The 22,542-nt window shown below is 40.3% G+C and overlaps 2 protein-coding genes across 2 annotated transcripts in view; one reads left to right on the top strand and one right to left on the bottom strand.

The window, feature by feature from the left end:
• Rpn5 (regulatory particle non-ATPase 5) overlaps window positions 1-14,511 on the bottom strand; it is a 100,845-nt gene extending 86,334 nt beyond the window's left edge. Inside the window, exons 1-2 of the mRNA XM_067158803.2 lie at window positions 14,387-14,511; window positions 14,006-14,194 (exon numbers count right to left, since the gene is read on the bottom strand). Coding sequence (XP_067014904.2) covers window positions 14,006-14,170 — 165 coding nt within the window. The 5' untranslated portion in view covers window positions 14,171-14,194; window positions 14,387-14,511. The remainder of the gene's footprint in view (window positions 1-14,005; window positions 14,195-14,386) is intronic.
• A 387-nt stretch (window positions 14,512-14,898) lies between these two features.
• Atg12 (Autophagy-related 12) overlaps window positions 14,899-22,542 on the top strand; it is a 37,780-nt gene continuing 30,136 nt past the window's right edge. Inside the window, exon 1 of the mRNA XM_067141182.2 lies at window positions 14,899-15,200. Coding sequence (XP_066997283.2) covers window positions 15,050-15,200 — 151 coding nt within the window. The 5' untranslated portion in view covers window positions 14,899-15,049. The remainder of the gene's footprint in view (window positions 15,201-22,542) is intronic.

Below are 22,542 nucleotides of genomic sequence, written 5' to 3'. Positions count from 1 at the left end.
GCACAAAATTACTGCTACTACGCTCGCACGATCATGGAAATCTGTTCTAGGTGAAGAGCAAGCATCTGCCGACTTCAGTGACGATAATATTTTGAACGGGCAACGTAGTCTCGCTACAATGATATCATTACTGAAAAACCTAGATAAATGCCACGATGCAAAAGAGTGTGATTTATTGAGTGGTTAGACGTCGATAAGGACGATTATGGTTTCAGACATGAAAGTGAGGAGGATATTGTACGGAATTTGACGGTTGGTGAGGAAGACGGAGATTCAGATGATATTGAGTGCGCGAGTGATGAAACTGAAACTTTGAAAGTTTTCCACAGCCAAGCTAGTGTCTCTATAGACACACTTATCTCTTACATAGAAAACAGAGATGAATTTTAATTTTCAGATATTGTTTTCTTGAGAAATGTACGATCCAAAATTAGAAAAGTGAACAATCGTCTAAAGAAACAAAAAGTGATGACCGATTTTTTCATTACATACAAATGTCGGCATAATCCACATGGCATTTTGTAATTTTTCTCTAGTGTGTCTTAAGTGTGATAATTATTTTCTGCTTGTTCATAAAATACATTTCATTATTTTAACCTAGGGTTTTCTTTTTACCAGGCTTAAAATTGTCTGCAGATAATTCGCGGTTATCGATAATTCGCGAAAGTGCGTGCATTAATTACCATGAATTATCGGGAGTGTACTGTACCATAAATGATGATAAAATCAAAATAGTAACTAAATTTAAGTATCTTGGAGAAGTAATAACACATAACCTAAATGAAAAAATCTCAATCCAAACAAGAACAAATAGATTAGCTAATGCACAAAAATTAACATGGGATATATACAAAAAGAAATGTTTATCAATAAATGCAAAAATAAAACACTACAACACAGTTATATAACCGGAAGCTACATATGCAGCAGAAACACTTTTTCACCTGAATAAACAATCAAAGACTGACAGACTTCAGAAAATTGAAAGGAGGATTGGAAGAACCTACATCAACAAAATATACCATAAAGATGGACAGTGGCGGATAATATCTAACAAAGTTGTGTACAAAGAGCTAGAACCCATTATAGATACTATGCGTAAGAGGAGACTGGGATTCTTTGGACATATCATGAGGAAACAGGATTCGAGACTTCTGAAACAACTAGTACAACACAATCTCGACTCAAAAAATACCACAACAGGATGTAAATGGATCAGAGAAGTAAGAGAGGATTTGAAGGATATGGCCTTACAACAGAAGACACCACAAATAAGATAAAATTGAATACAAAACTGAAGAATACAAACCTCCGCTTTACCCTTACACAAAACAAACCAACAACATGCATATTTTCAACGGAGGAAAGGGCACGAAGATTGGAGCGTCTGAAGAAGTACTGGGAGGACCACAAAGCCTGAACAATCCCTTCAAAGAGACCTGAACGATGGACTGACTAAAGTGACCCTATGCGGTCATAAAAGAAGAAGAAGAAGAAAGGACCATTTATACTGGTATTATAAATTTACTCATTCAGGATAAATTTCAGGTTCCCTATGGGAATCAACATCTATATCATTTGATGGCTAGGCAGGCATCAATTTTGGGCAATGAGACAAAGTCTCAAGTGCATTGGCACCGCCAGTGGCTCCAAGGAGCCTATGCAGTGGCCTCCACGGTATGCACTAGCCATGCACTTAGCACTCTGGGGTGAAACGCTGGCAACCCGGAATGAGTTAGTTGGAAAATTTATAATGTCCAATAAAGGACCATTTATATTGGTATTAAGATGCCAGTCACCGCCACCACTGGCACCACCTCCAGGAACCTTGACCTCGACATCTTCGACGATGAAGTTGAGATGCTCCTTGGTCAATAGTGGATTTCTGAGTTCACACAAGAGGTCAATTTTGAGCAGCTTTTTGGACGATTAGGAGAGATCCATCAACTCCCCGCGTCAAGCAGTCTCTGTCCTTGGACCAGTAAAGGGAACTTGATGCCGTCCTCAACCAGTACCAGGATGTTTTCAATGATACTCGTGGGAAGCTGTCAGGCCCATCAGCGAAGATGCACCTAAAGGATGGCGCCACCCCTATCTTCTCCCGAGCATGTGAAGTTCCTAAGACCTTGTGAGGTGCCTACGCCAGATAAATTAATGCCAAAATCGAATCCGGTCTCTATAAGAGAGTAGAATACTCAGAGTGGGCGTCAACAACTCATGTCGTCGTGAAGAAAAACAGCAAGTTGAGAATTACAAGTATTTACAAACCTACTCTCAAACCCTCAGATCATCATCGAACACCCGACTCCGAAAATGGAGCACCTGTTCAACGGGATGCACGGAGCCACCCTCTTCTGCCACCTGGATGCAACGGACACGTACACTCATCTCAAGGTTGACGATGAATTCAGCCTTGCCCTAACGCTCAACACTCCAACCCATGGCCTGATCCGCCCAACGTGTGCTGTCTATGGAGCAGCGAACATCCCCGCCTCATCCCACAGTGGCGGATGGACACGGTTCTGCAAAACCTTCCAAATGTCATAAGTTTAATAATAAATTATATTTAAAAACCACCTTTCCAATACACAAAATCCTTATAATTAGGATGAAACCATTTTAATTACAAATTGGACATGTTTCGCAAATCTTAGTGAGCATCATCAGCAATAAGCAACATAAATCATTGGTGGGTCAGGGCTCTGATCCTGTCGTATATCACAAAAGAATGTCTAATATACATTGATAAAAATATATGAATTTAACACTTTAAAAATAATCAATAAGATTATTTGTGTCTATTAAAACAAAAATTGATCATTAAAACTTTTTTAAGAACATCTAATTACTATACATTATTTTTAACATTTCAAGCCTTCCACTTTTACATTTCAAGCAGTTTTAATGATCAATTTTTGTTTTAATAGACACAAATAATCTTATTGATTATTTTTAAAGTGTTAAATTCATATATTCATATATTCTTAACGTCACATCCGAGCTGTATGAGACACACCGAAACCTACGACTCCAGAAGAACTCCAGTTGTTTCCGGGTAAAGCAACATATTACAGCGCCTTCATCCACAACCTGTCAACAAGTTATCGAAGACTCCGGGACATGCTGCTGAAGGATCCTCTTGCATAGACACCAGAGGGCAACAGGGCTTACCAGGGCATCAAGGACACTCTAACTTTGCTGCAGGTCCTTACGCAGTACGATCCAGCATTACACTTTTGCTGGCAACAGACACCAGCAAAACTGATCTTGGCACAGTGCTGTCACACTGGCTTAGCAATGAACACGAACGGCCTATTGCATGTGCTAGTCAGACAATGTCGGCAACAGAACAGAGGTACCCCAAGGTCGATAAGGAAGCGCTCACCATCGTCGGGGCAGTACAGAAGTTTTTCAACTATTTGTACACTCGCCACTTCACGTTGATCACAGATCACAAACCCCTGACACAGATCCTGCACCCAGAGAAGTCACTACCAGTCCTGTGTATTAGTCGCATGGCCAGTTATGCCGACTATCTTACATACTTTAACTACACTGTGTCTTTTAAAGCATCGAAGCAAAACGCCAACGACGACTACTGCTCCAGAGCGCCGTTACCATCGACTGTCAAGGAGATCCAAAACTCAATCATGCACCAGAGGGAAGAGGCAGAGGATTACGACGATTTTGATTTATTTACAGTTTACCAGACACAGTAGTTACCCATCAAATCCGAAGCCATCGCATGAGAGACGAGGAAGGACCCTCATCTTGGCAGAATTATCAAACTTCCAGAAGGTGGCCAAGATCTCACTCGCCATGACTTCAAGGCACCCGAGGCGAAATACACACTCGCCGCCAACTGCTTGATGTTTGAGCACAGAGGACACTAGTAGTCCCACCTCCACTACAAGATGCCATCCTCGATGACCTGCACGCAGCTCACCTCGGAATCGTCAAAATGAAGGGAATGGCACAATCCTTTATGTTTTGGCCAGGCATCGACTCCGACATTGAGAAGGTCGCAAAGTCCTGTACCAGGAGCGCAACCCATGCACACGCTCCACCCAAGTTCCGCAAGCATCATGCGAGTACTGGAAGGCACCGTAGGAACGCATCCACATTGACTATGCAGGCCCAGTAACCAGCACCATGCTTCTGATTGTTGTAGACGCCTACAGCAAGTGGCTCAAGGTCAAGCCAACGACCTCCGCGACAGTAACAGTAACAATCACTCTGATGGACGACTTGTTTACAGCGCATGGCACTCATTGTCACCGGCGTCTCAGAATCAGTAGGCAGTTCATCGCAGAAGAATTCAAGGTCTTTCTGAAGAACAGTGGTGTGAAATACCACAAGGTTACAGCGCCGTACCATCCATCAACTAACGGCCAAGCAGAACGGTATGTCCAAACAGTGAAGGGCACCCTTTATGCGATGAAGACCACCAAACAGAACTCTGCAAGTCCAACCTGAACGAGTATATTCCTTTGGCAACTCCGAAAAGTGTTGCACTCGACCACAGGACAATCTCCATCTCAACTATTTCTGGGACGAGAACTTCGGACACATCTCAATCTGGCAAGACCCAAAGATGTTCACATTAGAGTCTGCGAAAAACAGAAAGCAGAAATAGGCTTGACGCACACTCGAAGTGGGACGGTCCGTTTACTTCCTATCTGGCAACCCGAACTTGGACAAGTGGCTTCCTAGTACAACTGCAGGCTGCACTGGAGATCTACATTATGAGATCAATCACCAGGGGAAACAAATAAAGAACCATATCGACCAAATTAGGTAAAATGAAATGAAATGTTGTATGGCTTTTAGTGCCGGGATATCCCAGGACGGGTTCGGCTCGCCAGGTTCAGGTCTTTTCGTTTGACTCCCGTAGGCGACATGCGCGTCGTGATGAGGATGAAATGATGATGATGACAACATATACACCCAGTCCCCGTGCCAGAGAAATTAACCAATGATGGTTAAAATTCCCGGCCATGCCGGGAATCAAACCCGGGACCCCTGTGGCCAAAGGCCAGCACGCTAACCATTTAGCCATGGAGCCGAACACCAAATTAGGTGATTTCCAGCAACACTGCAGAACAGAGAGAACGCAGAACTGATGATGAACCTGTCGAATTCCACCTAGGACACATTGTTCGGTTCTTCCAAGCATCAGCTACTGCAGCACCAGTCGAGAGGATGCCACAAGTGATCCGTGGAAACCAAACACCAACACCAGCTACACCAGCTACCCGAGTCATACAGAGCAGATCTATATGCACATGTCGCAGACCAATAAGATTCTCACCCTAGGCATAACCAGTACAATTTAAAAGAGGGAGGAAATGTTGTGTATTCAAACTCTGTGTAACAAATGCGATTTGACACTCGACAGTTGGTAGTATGGTGGACACAGAGAGACTTGCAGTTATTAACCACGAGTTTTGTTTTTCTCCGTACTTAACTGTAGTTCTATCCTTATATACATGGATTTTCTAATCAGTTTGTGTTATTTATCAACCCACAAATACAAAAGAAGTAATCAGATTAACAGGATTTTAAATAAAGTTTGTTGAACTCTTAATATGGCATACCTGCCAACTTTACAAAACCAAAAATCAGGAGATTTAGATATGAAAATTAAGAAAAATCGGGATGAATCAGGAGATACAATTGGTCAAAACTGCTTATTCTACATGTTTTGCACAATACAAGAGTACTATGGTATATTATAACACTTATTATCTGAAAACAAGACCGTTGTTACATGAGGCTACACTTATATATACTATACTTATACATATTCCCTCACAGGAAGTACGTGAGTGGATCGGTCTCTGATAAGTCTTCTGAAAATAGTATGAACTCATGCTCCACATGTGTGAATCAGTCATGCACTTAGATGCCATTACTTAGAAAATGTATAGATTAAAATATTGCATCATGTGCCCGCACGATTATGAGAAGCACAACGTTAATTAAAACTCACCAGAATTGTCTCGAAATGACTCCTAAAATCTCTAGAAAAGTCATTAGTCGCTATCTTTGAAATTCTGTCAGTAAATTACTAACAAAAAAAAAAGAACAAATCTAGCGACTAGTCTCTAGAACTGACTAGACTGATGTGAACGAACAGGAGCATAACACGCAAGAACGAGAGATTGACAGTCGATATACGCGTCGCGATACACAGGTTTCAATAAACATCGGACATTCGTACGCATTTCTCGTATTAATAAAAGTCTATATTTTTAATTTCAAAGCGGCCAATGCGGGAAGGACTTCCGGCCACTTGCATACAAAGCTGAAATGGCAGGATTTGAAAACAAATGTTTAAAGTTCACCAAAAAATAAGCTAAAATCGGGAGAAATAATAGAATAATCAGGAGGCGGGAGAAACTTGAAAATCGGGAGTCTCCTGCCTAAATCAGGAAAGTTGGCAGGTATGATATGGTTATGAGGGTATGTAGGGGTTATAGTCAGAATGTGAATGAGAAGATGTATAAGTCATTGGTAAGACACAAATTAGAGTACTTGTATGGTTCCCATATATGGAATCCTTACCAGGATTACTTGATTCAAGAACTGGAAAAGATCCCAAGGAAAGTTTGTTCTAGGTTATTTCAGACAAAAGAACAGTGTTATGAAAATGTTGCAAACCTTGGACTGGGAAGACTTGAGAATAAGGAGGCGAGCTGCTTGACTAAGAGGAATGTCCCGTGCTGTCGGTGGAGAGATGGCGTGGAATGACATTAGTAGATGAAAGTTTGTACGAAATTCTTGAAAAGAATTTATTTTCAGAGGTCCAGCTGTTCAATACAAGAATGAGACAGTATCCCCTAAATAGGAAATAGCCATGTTAAAGACCAGAACATGTTTCGACTCATATCTGGGCCATCTTGTTATGGTAATCTGGTAATCATTAACTAAAATATATCGAAAATATTGAAACATATTAAACCGAGAAAATTGACAGTGCAGTTAGGGTTGCGCAGCTGTAAGCTTGTATTCGGAAGATAGTGGATTCGCACCCCACTGTTGTCAGCACTGAAGGTGGTTTTCCTTGGTTTCCCATTTTCACACCAGGCTTAAGGTTACAGCCACTTCCTTCTCACTCCTAGCCCTTTCCTATCCCATCATCGCCATAACACCTATCTGTGTCAGTGCGACGTTAAGCAAATTGTAAAAAGTAAAACATAACATATTAAAAGTTTTTAAAAAACACCATGCTTTGCTTTACATAGTCTGGAAATTGTTGTCTGTTGAACGAACAATTTGGTAAGAGAAAACTTATCCGAAAAAAGGCCATGCTACCTGTGCAAAGGAGTATACAGGATGTAGATCATTATAATGTTATACTCAGCTACCATGAGAGTAGTCTCATTCTTGTACTGAAGAAATGGAACTCTAAAAGTAAATTATTTTGAAGAATTTCGTATGGTACGTATATTATTAATATGGAACGAAAGATGAAATTTATTAGTTGCAATTAGTACATGAATATGCTTGAATGTTATCTATAAAAATAGGATAGATCATTAATAAAACTGACTCAAGGTGTCAGTACAGTAACGATCATGTTATACAAAGAATTCAAAATAAATAAAAGGTGCATTAACTCTGAATGACTCGTTAGTCGAGCTCAACAGGCCACTAGATCCACTATTGATATGCATTATGCATATTGTCTATAGTTTGTTCATACATAACTTGCTTCAACATCTATAAATATAAAAATGTATTTCTGTCTGTACTTTTTGAGTATCAACCAGATAATTTTTACATCAGACAGGACCAAATAATGGCTTATGACATGTATAATTTTTGTCTGTTAAGTTGCAGCATCAGGGGAAAACAGATAGATGGATTTTCATGGAACTTGGAATTTAATTTAGGGTAACAGCATATGGGAGCAGAACAGAGGCTTCACAAATGGCCTGAAACACAAAACTCCGTGAATGTATCTTATGGTTGATTTTACATGAAAACTGCTTATAACAAAATTGATTTAGAATATTATTTACAAAATTTTTTTGTTCCAACCTATTTTTCGATAAAGTTAAAAATACACCAAATATTAGTGGTGGTTGTTTGATAGAAGTCCAAGAGCTGATAACTAACTCTATGGAGAGTTGCTATGGAGATTATACCAGCAATGTTTTAGGTGCTTTGTACATCTCTCTGTACTTTTTAAATATTAATGTGATACTTTTTTGTTAGGTAGTCACTTTTCATCCTACTGGTACTTAATCCTTCCATATTGAGTTGTAGGTTATTCAGCATGTGTCTAAGCTCTTTTGCCATTGCTTGGCACCATAAAGAGCCATTTGAGGTTATCTTCGTAAAGAACATTCTTCAGTGGATGAATTCACACCTCTGCGGTCGTCTGCAATGTGTAAGAAATAACAATAATGAATATTCATCCTGGCGATCCATAGAGGTTGGTGTTCCACAGGGGTCTGTCCTGGGATCGCTACTATTTTCTGTCTATATCAATGATATTACGTTGTCGGTAAACAGCTGCAGACACCACATGTATGCTGCCGATATACAATTATACTTGCATTGTGAACCAGAAAGACTAACCGATGAAATTAAAAATTTCAATAGAGACAAGAAATCTGTAACTGGACTGACATGCATGGACTTAGATCATATAACGCAGAATATCAGATATAATAACTTCACATCCTCGGCTTTGTTCAAAAACCATAAGCAACTTCACTTTACCAAAACTCTAGCTACAAAATTCACCCATTGATTTCAGTGAATCTGTCAAAGATCTCGGCGTTATGATAGACAAACATCTTTCTTGGAAGCAGCAGGTTACCAGCATCTCCAGGAAAGTATTTGCGACACTTAACTAACTTAGAAGATTCCGCAACATATTTTCTCGAGTATTAAAAGAACGCCTCATTTGCACTCTGGTACTACCTCATTTCGACTACTGTGACGCCGTGTACAACGACCTGACTGTTACTCTTAACGACAAACTACAACTGTTACTTTGACCATGTGACATCTGCCTACGATGAACTCGGTTGGCTAAAACTCAAACCGCGCCGTAATCTTCATGCTTTATGTCTTCTTCGTCAAATACTCTCCTCATGTTCACCTTCCAACTTGTAGTCAATTTCATCACCTCTCATCCAATCACAGTTTTGGAACATGGTCAAAATCTGATACACACTTATCTATTCCACCTCACCGCACCACACGATACACAAACTCATTTGTTATTTCTTCGGCACGACAATGGAATGTGCTACCCGTCTCTGTCAGAGGAGCCTCACCTGCTAGTTTTAGGCAACTTTGTCACTGCTACCTACTAAGTAATGCTATGAAAATATTGTAAATTTAGCCTTCCTCAAACTACAGACTTTATATAATCCCACTGTTATTTCCAAGGATAATAGAAATTAGCTAATCAGTCATAATTGTGTAAATAATCATCTTCATCATCATCACTCTCCTAATTTTGTCCTATTTTTATTTTGTATTTTTTATCATAATATTGTATTGTTTGTAGTTGCAAGATGTTTCAATTGTAAGTGTATTTTATTTCAATTTTGCACATGTGGATACTGTATTTTCTGGTTAGATGGAAGAGAGGGCCTAATGGCCTTAATCTTGCCAGACAAAATAAATCCATTGTAATTGTAATTGTATATCCTCCAACCGCCGGGATCTTTGTTTTATTTTTTTTGTTTGTTTGTTTGTTTGTGATATCTGAAGCCATTTCTTTTCAGTTTTGACTGAGTCAATTGATAACTGCTAGATTCTTCAGTTTGTCGAAACTAATTTATGAATAAATTAATAAACTGGGGAAAAATAAAACACATAACTGAATTATACCTGAAAAAGAAACAACTTAATTAAAAATAAAATGAAAAGCATTGTTTTTGTAAGATTGTCAATATGTCCGGCATTTCAGGTCCCAGTTACATTTTGGCCCATATAACTAATATTTTGTACAGTTATGGTTTCATACATGTTTGTATATGTAAATCTACACATCAGTAAACTGTATCAACATTTTTGTCAAAAAAGTTAAAAATTAATAATTCAGCAAACAAAGGGCAGCAGCCAATGTTGTTGCTTACTTAGCACCACTCAGGTTAGGTATTGTACGCACACTTTTTAGTGATAGATTTTTGTACTTGGTTGAGGAGTAAGGAGGGAGCACTGCTGGTTCCAGTAATACTGCCAACTGAATGGAAATGAAATCTGAATTGAATCGATAATATGATCGATCAATATGAATTTTCTAAACCTTTATTATCTTACGCCAACAACTGTGTCACACACACAATATATAGGCTAATACTATATAACATTTCTCGATGCAAAACTTGTTCCTAGCATGAATTCTATAGTTTGGCTTTGCAGTGTAAACAACAACAGTACAAGTACGTAAAGTGTACGCCAGATGTCGCACAGCGATCATAAGCGATTCTTAGTTTGTGTTTCAAAGGTTGCCAATACGAATCTCAAAGATAACCGAAGTCGGGATTCAGCACTAGGGTGTAAATCTATCGCTAAGAAGTGCGCAAATAATACTTTAAGGTTAAACCTACAGATGTGAAGCACAAATATGACTACCAGTATTGTCCCATCCAAACTTCACAACTTTGTATGCTATCGCCACTCAAAACAACATGACTGAAATGTATCAGGGATGCACTGCTAACTATGCACCTGGACTGCATCCAGAAAGTCTCAAAGACTGAAATCAAGAAACTTTCCATAGCATCTGGGCAAAAGTTTGGTTCAAACTGGATTCAATTTAGATCAAGGGTAGCAGTATATTGGGCTACCGCAAACCGTGACCAGCTAGGAATGATAGCAAATCTTGTCAGGCATTCACCTGGCTTTAATTTGCCAAGGAGTACCTGGACCTCCTTCAACCAAATATGGACAAACCATGGCAGGTCACAATTCTGGCTTCATAAGTAAAATAAAGCTGAGCATTTATGATGAATAAAGGAGAAAATAAAAAGAGGCCTACAACTTGGAGGAAAATATGACCAGGAGAAGCAGATATGAGGATCGGGGTTAGTTTTCTGATCCTTTCTCATAGTATGGTACCAGACTTCGTAGATTACACTGCAAAATCTTTTAGAAAGTTTTACTAGCAAGAACTACAAATAACATTTTATATACCGGTATGTTCAATATTACTCTCTTCAGCATAAAACATTAAGACACAGGGTACAGATATACTAGGTTCATCAATACTTTGGCCCTCGTTATCACTTTCTACACACATACAAGGACGCGCAGAATGACTGTCATTTGTTTATGTCTCACAGCCTTTTCGCAGAGGACGTATTTGATCGGTGCACAAGGCTGCCAACCTGTGTACTTAGGAATTATGGGGACAAGCAAGGGTGTTCTGGAGGCAAACGCCTCCAGGTCAGAATCCGCGAAGCGGCCTTAGGCCTCTTGCTTCCTGTGGGAAAGACAATTGGTCTGGGCTGGTTAGGATAGGGGATGGACAAGACCACTGGTCTGGATAGGTTAGCATAGCATCTGGACAAGACGAGTGATATGAATACAAGTAAAGGGGGTCTGGAAGCATAAACGCCTAGGTTAGAAGCTGTGAAACGGTCTTAGGCCTCAAGCATCCTGTGAAGAAGACAACTGGCACTGACTTCTACATTAAGGTAAGTTTCATATAACATTATTGGTGTTCTTTAATCTACATTGTTTCCTTCATATGATCCATTTAGAGCTTTTAATCTGCTGGGGTTAGTAACGTAATTCAAGTAAAATCATACACGACAATGACATCATGTGGCAATTTCTGTCGGCCAATAGGAATGCAAGCTGCTACTTCAGCAATGAAAATGGTGTGTAATGCTCTTCGTTAGGTTATAAAAGTAAATGTACTTCTAAGGGTAGGATGGTGGGTTCTCACACATCGCCATGAACCCATCATGGCATAGCCCTAGTGTAGGCACTCCACTCACTCCGCTTGCTGTACACGGAAGCTTCGCGGCCGGTGATGCTCTTTTATTTTTAATTCACAGGATTGCCGATAGAAGCGTCCTGTACGATTTGTCAGCGATCTCCGAATTGTTGCCAACTGTTAAGGAAATGTCCAGCGGACTGTTGCGAAATTCGTTTTAGGTTACAACCACTAAATTACTTTATTTCTTGCCGTGCGGGCAGTATGCGCCGCGGCGATAGTTAAGAGCCTCTCGAAGGGAGTGTGGCCCCCGAAGGAGGCCACTGTTCTCATGACAGAGCTTGGCCTGGATTTGCAATGATAGGTTACAGCTACTAAATTACTAAAATTTGGTTTAGGCTACAACCACTAAATTACTTTTTTTCTTGCCGTGCGGGCAGTATGCGCCGCGGCGATAGTCAAGAGCCTCTCGAAGGGAGTGTTCTCATGGCAGAGCTTGGCCTGGATTTGGAAAGATAGGTTACAGCTACTAAATTACATATTTTTCTTGGTGTGTTTCTTGCTGCGTTTTTATTCTGCACGGGTTGGTAACGGAACCAGCGAGTTACGAATTATGGGAATGACGTCATATCGGCCAATGGCCGTGCTCGTAGCTGGCCGGCTAATGGTGCATGGCGCGTGAAAACTTTCGTTCTGTTATAAAAGTAAATATACATTTTTGGGAGGGTTGGTGGGTCCCTGGCACTGGTAATGAACACATCTCTCCTCTAAAAGGATTTTAAGGTACAATTCATATATATTTCTTCGCGAAGTTGTATGTTATATACTGGAGTGCCTAGGGTAGAGCGCCACCCACATCATTTCTCTGACACTAATTCTAAGTGTGATTTCTTTAATTTCTACTTCCTTAGAAATGTTACAAACAATATGTAACGAGGACTGAATATTTACCTTAAGTTCTTTAAGCAAACACACACAAAAAGTATTGACGTGTTTAAATATCTACTGAAGATACTTTCCACGTGTAGAAATGCGACACTGTCAGTCGTTGCCCTGTTCTCGGTACGTAAATTCAATAAAAGCTAAGGTCAGTGGTATTGGAGAGTATTTAAATGCAACATATGTGTGTTGGCTAACAACACATTAAAGTGGCTAATGACACATTAAAGAACTTCTGCCAGGCAAAATTTCAACCAGTCATCTCTCTTAAAATCTATGGCAACTGAAGAGACTATGAAAATGAAAACCTACAACCTGTTATCCAGTCATTGACCGGGTCAGGGATGGAATGAATGAAACATATATAGGCTGTTTTTACAATGGGGTCGCCACTCCCAAGATGATTTATTAATGAGTGATAAATGCTATGAAATGAGAATGGAGAGTGTTGCTGGAATTAAAGATGACAGGGAAAACCGGAGTACCCGGAGAAAAAGCTGTCCCGCCTCCGCTTTGTCCAGCACAAATCTCACATGGAGTCACCGGGATTTGAACCACGGTATCCAGCAGTGAGAGGCCGACGCGTTGCTGTCTGAGCCACGGAGGCTCCTGAAGAGACTATGAACAAATAAATTTATTTTTACAATTTCCATGAGTGCCAGTAAGAATATGTCAACAAACCTTTTCCCAGCTGTAAGAAGTTGCGTAAAGAGTATAGGCCTACATTGTCCACCTCAATAATGTAATCCTTGAGACACTAAATGCATTAGGTCTACTCCCTCAAATTTTACTTCAAATGAGCTCAGAATAACATAAGATGTTTAATCAGGATTCATATACATGGTTTTTTCATAGGCTAACACCAATTTTCAAATTATATTTCTTTCTGCATGACTCTCGTAACCCTAAACCCTCCAACGACTATGGTTCAAACCTTTTGAGGGATATGGACATGGACAAAAATAGCCTATTCATGTCATTAGAGACCAATCAGCAAATTGCTGAAATATGCAGAAATTACATTTCACACTGTGAAAAGTTAAAGATTTGCACATAAGCCTAACACATAACTTAAGTTTGTCTAAAACTTAAAATTGCAATATATTCCCTGAAAAAGTTGCTAAATAAATTCTATCAAAAACCAAGACTTACCGTTCTTGTCTGTTTTTCAAGAGCTAGAAGAATATCGAGTGCATCGTGCATTTTCCCTTCTTTAGCCATTTTTTTACATTCAGGGATCTTTTCATCGCACGTAGTACTGTAGTCTACCTCCATCTTCACTATACGACCCGTATCAGAAACAGCAGTGTCTGCCATCGTAGTTTAGTTGCTTTTATCAAACTGCAACGGAAAGTTTATAAATGTAAATAACACACAATGATATCACAATGAGATTGCCCTTATAGGGAACATAACCTACGAGTTATAACACAGGAATGACTTAACTAGGAATATCTCCGTAAAAATATTAAACCAAGTTGCACATAAAACGATAAAAGCATTCTGTACACTAAAACCAAACTAATAACTAACCTCAAATAAAATAAATTCAATTCAACGGCAAATTCGCTCCGGCTTTTATTCACAGCAATATTATCAAATACACTTGTCAGCCTCCGGATAGGGAAGTCACCAAATGAAAGACTAAACCTTAAATGTGGATGTCTTATATATATATCAATAATCTTTTATATTATTTATTTATCTTTATAAATGGTCTTTATTACTATTCAATAATGTTGATTGAATACTTAAACATCTGTTACAAAAGAGAAACTTGTAATATATATTTCTTACTAGTTTAGTACGTAGGTTAGCCAACATGTTTACTCACAATTATATATATGTGCTTATTTAAACAAATTCATCCAGTTATTAAAACTAAGCACATTAACGTTTTCAAATACTTATCTTGAATACAATATACTTACAGGTGAGACATATATTATTGTTCTTTCCTTAAGTTGGAATGTTTGCTGGTTTTATAATACGGTTGCTTCAGTTGGCTAAACGAATCAGCTGACTATCACTTAGCGAAATTTAAATATGGCGGCAATAAGTGATAGTGTATTGAAGAAGTTCCAGATGACTTCTTGCATGAATGCTACTTAGTACAATGAGTACTCTTTATTAGATTGACGGAGCTATATCTTCATTTCATGACCAATGCAACTGTAGGACGCACGCAAAGCAACAATGGCTGACAACTTAGAAGTGCCATCGAGTGAGAATATACAGGAAAGTGTCTCGCCTAGCAGTGCATCTGAAGCTGGAAATGAACCCCCACCTGCTGAATCGGCTGCTGCGGGAGATGGAACTGTACTGAAACCTTCCAGTAAACAGAAAAGTAAGACAACTAAGTTCAGAAAAGTACTCGTCATTTCAAGATACGGACTTATTTCGTAAAGTTTAGACCATTAAATTAATGCTTTCATTATTGTACCGTGAACTCGTATGAATTTGACGAGATTTACTGTTTTAAATGCCCTTTTAAGAACTATCTGTGTTAAGAGACACCAGAAATCCGGAATTTCCTCTTGAATTTTTCAATTTTGAGGTACTTTGAATGCCAGCTGACTGTACCGGAATTCGATTTGATTGTCTTGAATACAGCAGGTGAGGGCTGAACAATGGAGCTCTGCTTTTGTTTTCGGGGGTGAGTGGGAGAGTCCGCTCCCCCCCGCGTGGCAATCAGCTCAGTAGTTCGCGCACCTTTTAGTGATAGATTTGTGTCCGGGGTGAGGAGTAAGGAGGGAGCTCCTTTGGTTCCGGCAGTACTGCCAACTGAATGGAAATGAATCTGAATTGAATCAGTAATATGATTGATCGATATGTATTTGCTACAACTTTATTCAGATGAATTCTCAGACACATCACTTTCAGAATTGTCACTGCTCTCTGCAGCACTTTCAGAATTGTCACTGCTCTCTGCAGTACCATTAATTATAATCTCGCCCAGGGCTATATCCATGACACCATCGTGCCTCCAGTAGTCTTCTCCCCGTTCTTTCACCTTTCTGCAGTACCCTTTCCAATCTTCGGCAGATACCGAGTGGAATGCCTTGATGGTCAGTCGTCGTAGGTTAACTGCTGACATGTCTCCAGTTATATTGTGTCCTTTAAACTCACGTTTTATTTTTTCCCATGCCAATTCCATGGCGTTCAGATCATAATTGTATTGGAGAAGACAAGGACGACTGTATCAGGAGGCCTGTTTTCCTGAACTAATCTATACAGGGCTTCTTTCCTTTGATTTGTGTCACAGACAATGCCTTTCCCCTGTAGCCACTCGTGTACGATACCTCAGTGGTATTTTATCCACCTGTCGAGAATGATATGGTGCATTATCCAACACTATCACAGATGCAGGAGGCAAATTAGGGAGCACAGATGTTTTGAACCATTTCTCAAAATTATGGGAATTCATTTGGTCGTGGTAATCGCCTTGGGTACTTCTAGCTTCACATATTGGCAAAAGTTCAGAACAGCTTACATTTTCCAGTGCCACACATCCAGGCACGATTGCACTGTCATTTGTTTCTCTCTCGCTCGCTTCTCGTGAAGGACTTGATTGTGCAGTGGACAGAGCTGCCAACTGTTCATATAAAGAAATAGTCCTAGTGCAGCGGCGCTACTTTTATTTACAAATCTCGTTACAGTAGGTTAGTGACAAAGCCATTGGTCTGGATTGGTTAGACCATTGGTCAGTGACAAAGCCATTGGTCTGGATTGGTTAGACCTTTGGTCTGGATCAAGCAAAGGGGGTCTGAGGTTAGAATCCTACCTCTTTTTACCAGGTGTCCAGTTCTATCTTCCCGTGCGTCCTCTTCCTACGAGAAAGAGGAGAACATCATATAACACTTGCGCATGACAACCTACTCGTATCCATAACGATATTGGTTTGAACAGATTAGGTAGACTAGTTAGACAAACCTACCTCTTTTTTACCAGGTGTGGGTAGAGAATCGCCGGGGTGAGAGGCAGCAAATGCCGTAATCCTATGAAATCATTAGTCCAGCCCACCCATGCGTAGCGACTGTCGTTTGTTTCCTCGCTCGCGGCTCGTGCTGCCAACCTCTGTACTTAGGAACTATGCTTGCTTCGCTAGTTGGTGGTGGTGATTATTAGATTCTTGCCTCTGGATGGAAGACGAATGGTCTGGATGGTTAGGATTCTTGGCGTGGACAAGACCATTGGTGTAGACGGTTAGAAGCCGCAAAGCGGCGTTAGGCCCCTAGTTTCGTGAGGAAAGACGATTGGTCTGGACGGTCAGGATTCTTGCCGTGGAGAAAACCGTTGGTCTGGATAGTTAGGATTCTTGCCTTGGACAAGACCATTGGTCTGGATAGTTAGAAGCGGAGTTAGGCCCCTAGTTTCGTGAGGAAAGACGATTGGTCTGAATGGTTAGGATTCTTGCCGTGGACAAGACCATTGGTCTGGATAGTTAGGATTCTTGCCGTGGACAAGACCATTGGTCTGGACGGTTAGAAGCCGTGAAGCGGCCCTAGGCTTATAGTTTTGTGAGCGCGGCCACTTGCGCTTTTATTGTGCTGCGGTTGGTAACACATTGGCCATTGGCCAATAGAAATGCAAGAAACTACTTGAGAAATGAATATGGCGTGTAATAATCTTAATTAGGTTATAAAAGTAAATGTACTTCTTGGGGTGGGATGGTGGGTTCCTGGACATCGCAATGAACACATCTCTCCTCTCAGACGCTCTCCAAGTAAGATCGCATTAATTTCCACTCGCTTATAACATTACAAATGTAGTGGCTCCCAGGCTGGATTAATACCTCCTATGAATAGTTGCAACAGATTTTCCCGTATACACGGCAGCATGTTGCATAGACTTGTTGAGAGGGAAGAACAGCTCTTTATTTTTTTCTCCATAGCACAGCACTTTGTTACTGGGGCTATTATTTTTCGTCCCTCGCTATGTATAGCCCTTGATGGTCGTTGCCGTGTAGGAGTTCCAGTTATTTCCTGTGATGTGCTAGGATTTTCCGCACTCATGTTCACTCCTAACCTATGTTGTGGCTTTGATGTGTAAACAACAACAGTACGTAAAGTGTACACCAGATGTCTCACAGCGATGCATAATCGATTCATAGTTTGTGTTCAAAGAATGCCAATACGAATCTTGAAGATTGCCTTGGTCTACCAATTGAGCACTAGGATGTCCATTTATCACTAAAAGGTGCGCGTACTATACATTGCCTCCGACATGCAGTTAGTTTCTAAGAAGAAAAGAGATAGCAGGATAGAGTGGGAAAGGTACTGCAGTAGTACCTGCCTGTTTGCATGTCAGACGCGTTACCACACAAGGTTTGTGTTGGTAAAGTGGTGTTAAGATGTGGTATTAAGGGACAGGAGAAAACTACATGGGCGGAAAGAGAAAGAGCCTACATGTAAAACCTGACATCTTTTGATAGCACATGTAAGGATGTGGGCTGGAAAAGTCCAGAGGTTGTGTTAGTTAGGAATTTGTGTCGTGCAGTCGTAACAATTTTCCTTGCGTTTATCACTTATTATGGGGATCAGTCTTTCTTGTCACTGCCTGGTGCAGCTCAGGTCTACTAGCGTCTGGGCTTTGGGCCACAGGTTAGTCCTTTGGTCCAGCAGCCAGCGATCCCTGGTGCCAAGTCTTCTTTAAGGAGAAGGGAAATAGAGCCAAGCCTTACTTAAGGTAAGTGGCTTCTTTTTCCCCTGATGACGTCCCATCTTGCGGTGTTGGTGGCACACACTTGTCACTACAATCTGTAATTATATACAGTTATACACATTTAAAAAAAAAAAGGCAATAACTGGAAAGTTATAACTGAGAAACGGTAGAAATATAGTAACGGGGTCTCAAGGACTATTACATATAATATTACTTTTAATGCTGCTATTCTTACCTTGAAATGATTGTGGAAGCGAAATGTGTTCAATACGCTTGCCAGGGACCAACCCACCCACCCCTAGAAGTACATTTACTTTTAAAACAAATTTATAACCAAAATACTGTTTTAGACACCATACTCCATTGCTTATAACTGTGATTGGTTCACTTATGGAAGAGGATGACATCGTTGACACCTAGGTTGATGTTGAGATTTTGTTACCAACCATTGCAGAAGAAAAAATTATGAATAAAGGTAATTTATTAGTTTTTACGTAATTTTGCACATCTCTGTCATGAGAACAGGGGCCACACTCCCTTCGAAAGGCTCTTTTCTATCACCGCGGCAAATACTGTTCGCACGGCAAGGCAAAAAGGTCATTTAGTAGTTGTAAAATTCAAGAAATAGTGTAGGATAGAAAGGGTCCCCAAGCAACAGTTGGTAGCATTGTCGTTCCTCTCGCACTCCCTCCCAGCGCTACTAGTATGACTCAAACTCGCGTGCGCCACCTAGTGGTGGCTCATGTTACTAATCCTTGAGACCCCTTTACTATAGTTTTGCCCTGAGAAACATTAGAATTAATGAAATAGTCGCTGGCGGGGGAGTGGAATTGGATTGAGTCATCTCTTATTATATGGCTGTATTTCCTTTGTCATTTGTATTCCTTCTCTCTATCCTTCCTCGCTTGCATCCCCGTGCTGGTTAGTGCTGTAACATAATAGACATGTACATATATACAAGTGTTTGCAGTGTGGGATGTGTGCGAAATATTGTGTGATGCGAAGTAGTGAGTGGGTGTCAGCTTAGGAGGGGGGGTGTTTTGGGACCGCCGGCCTCCCAACCCTGTGGCTGAACAGAATGTTTTTTGGAGTGGGGTATTTTGTGTGCAGATCAATGTCGTAGCATCCTATTCCACTAAACAGTGGATTGATCTTATTACCCCATGACCTGATGTACATTTGAAATGTTTGTTTTCGTATATAATGTCTCATCAAGCTGACAATTGCAATTTTACGTAGGTGGCGTATTGGTGTGTCAGTTGGGGGTCAACCCGCTGCTCGAATGCATTTATTTTGTATTAGTTCCAGCTTATCCAGGTTCGTCATAGCAGTGTGGCCCCATGCGGGCGTTGCGTACATGATTATTAGCCTAATTAAGGCCTTGTACATGTTGGTTGCTACTTTCATGTTGATACTGGATTTCTTGTTCAGTATAGGATAGAGCTGTATTAGTTGTATGTGTGTTTTTCGCTGGATGGCTTTAATGTGATGTAGCGTGGTTAGCTTCCTATCTAGGACTACTCCCAGGTTGGCTTTCCTTGTGCCATGCTATATCTTGATTAATGTGGTTTGGTGTTGGCTGGCCTGTGTGTGTGTCTGTTCTTTCTAGTAAACAACACAACTTGGCATTCGACAACATTGACCTTAATACGCCATTTAGTTAGCCAGGGTTCAAGAGTTTGTAGTGCTACTTGTAGCCTCTTCTGGATACACGCTAGCGGAGGGTGTTGTACTGTGATGGCAGTGTCGTCAGCGTAGAAGTGCATGGTAGCGAGTTTCACTGCAGGCATGTCGTTTGTAAATAGGACGAACAGTATCAACCTTAATGGTTCGTATGCTTGACAGTGTGTTGTGAACATCTACGTGGAACTTTCGGCACTCTTATGTACCTTGTGTGAAATTCGTAGTCTATTGCTTTCGTTAACAGGCCTTCATGCCACACCTTATCGAATGCCTTCTGGATATTGAGGAATACTGTGCCTGTGTCCTTCCGCTTGTTTAGTCTAATGGTCGCTTGTTCGATGAACCGGGTAAGCAGTTGCGGGGCGGAGTGGCCGTTTTGAAAGCCGAATTGTTTGTTTCAAATGATCCCTTTTTTCTTGATATGTGTTATTGGCCTTTTCAGCAGTAATTTCTCGAATATTTTGCTGAGGGCATCCAGGAGGCTGATGGCTCGGTAGTTATTTGGGTCAGATTTGTCCTTGCCTGGTTTCCCAAACACGAGGATCTTCGACTTTTCCCACTGCTCTGGGTAATATTGCAATTGTAACATTGTGTTATATATCTTGATGAGTAGTGTGAGGGCTCACTGAGTTAATTTCTTGATTATTATGTTAAAATTGGATTTCGTCGGGGCTGGGTGTTTTCTTCGGGTTAAGATGACCTATTATCCACTTAATTTCGTGTATGTTAGTCCTCTTAACCACGAGCTTAGGTGCATTTGCGAGGAATTCTGCTACCTTAGCCTCTGTTCGCCGTGTGAAAGCGGGATCAGATGGTTCCTCGTTGAATGTAAAGGCCGCTTCCAGAGAATCTGCTATGACCTCTGCTTTATCTCTGTTCTCGTATACTGGTCCGTTTGGTCCCTTAATTGTTGGGATCATGTGTGGTTCTCGCATGAAATATCTCGCTAGATTCCACACCGGTCTGGTGTTTTTATGAAATGTGTTCAGTTTGTTGTTTCAGACTCGCGACCTATGTTCCAGTAGTTTAGTTTCGATTTCGGCTCTGAGGTGGTTTACTTAAAAGGTATGGTCAAATGTTCCACCTTTACAATAGGCCTACTAAAAAAAAATTTGTTTAATGATTTAAATAACATTTAAAAAATAACGGAACATGTTTCATCTATCTTGTAGACATCATCAGCCGAAAAATTTTAAGATTAAGCGCAAAGTACAAGGACCAAAACACATTAAAAATAATTCAGACTGTCGAATGCGTCAGTTAAAATGTTGAAGAATATGCTGGAATGTTCTGAGCCCAACACTTGAATACTGTTAAAAGTGAAAATTAAAATATTGTACACATGAGATGGTTCAATAAAATTGGTAATCGAGTCCTTAATGTGATGATGCTGTGTTTACATACAGTTTGCCGATGCGTCGGTAGAAACTTGGTGATATGGAGGACAATGTTTAGTTCCAGTAGAGTGAAGACAATTGATAAACATATGTTAAACATGAGTGAGGGTTCCAGTAAAATGGTATTGAGTCCGTCTTGTTAGCGTGATGATGTTAATTCTTGATAAAAAAAGTAGGCGGAATATCTGATTGTGATTTCATAAGTGGAATGTGCAGTGGAGTGCCCTAGAACGAGAATGACAGCTATTATTAGCGTTAAAAGTAGGCAAGCTTTTTGAAGCATCTTGTAATACAAAAGAAGAATGGATGAAAATAAAATGCGGCACATCTGATTACTTACGTTCTCACCTACCCAAGAATGGCTAGCTCAGCGTGTATGGATGTTTATGGTTGACTGGAGGTGAACTGTGGAGGCCATGTGTGATGGAAGCTGGTATGAGGGGAGAGTAAGGGAAGGCTGGTAAGTCCTTCTCTATGGAGGTGAAAATGATTGGACTCTGTTATATGAGTGCTCATGGCAAAGTATTTTTTGTGCTTGGCGGCGTTGACATGTTCTTTATATATCTAATTAAAAAGCTTTATCCGGTTTGCCCAATGTAGCTCGCGGAACATTGGTTACAATTTAACTTATATCCACCTGATTTGTTGTATTTATTCCCGATGTTATTGATTTTGTGCTGGTTATAAAAGAGATTAGTATTGTTGTTGACTGTTTTGAAGGCAATATTGACATTATGTTTGTTAAGAATATTGGCGATTTCATAAATCTTTTTATTGTTGTAATTGAAGGTGGCGTAGTTATCAGTTTCCTTTTTTGTTTCTCTGAGCAGAGTTGAAGTGGATTTGTTAACAATTTTGCTGGCTGTCCTGTCTATAAAATTCCTGCCAAAACCATTTTTTCTCACTATTAAGTAGATGGTACAGAGTTCTTTTTTTACGATTCGT

Source organism: Anabrus simplex, chromosome 1, assembly GCF_040414725.1.
Source record: "Anabrus simplex isolate iqAnaSimp1 chromosome 1, ASM4041472v1, whole genome shotgun sequence".
Classification (NCBI taxonomy): domain Eukaryota; kingdom Metazoa; phylum Arthropoda; class Insecta; order Orthoptera; family Tettigoniidae; genus Anabrus; species Anabrus simplex.
The sequence above is the reverse complement of the archived record's forward strand: the minus strand, read 5'-3'. Positions and strand labels throughout refer to the sequence as shown.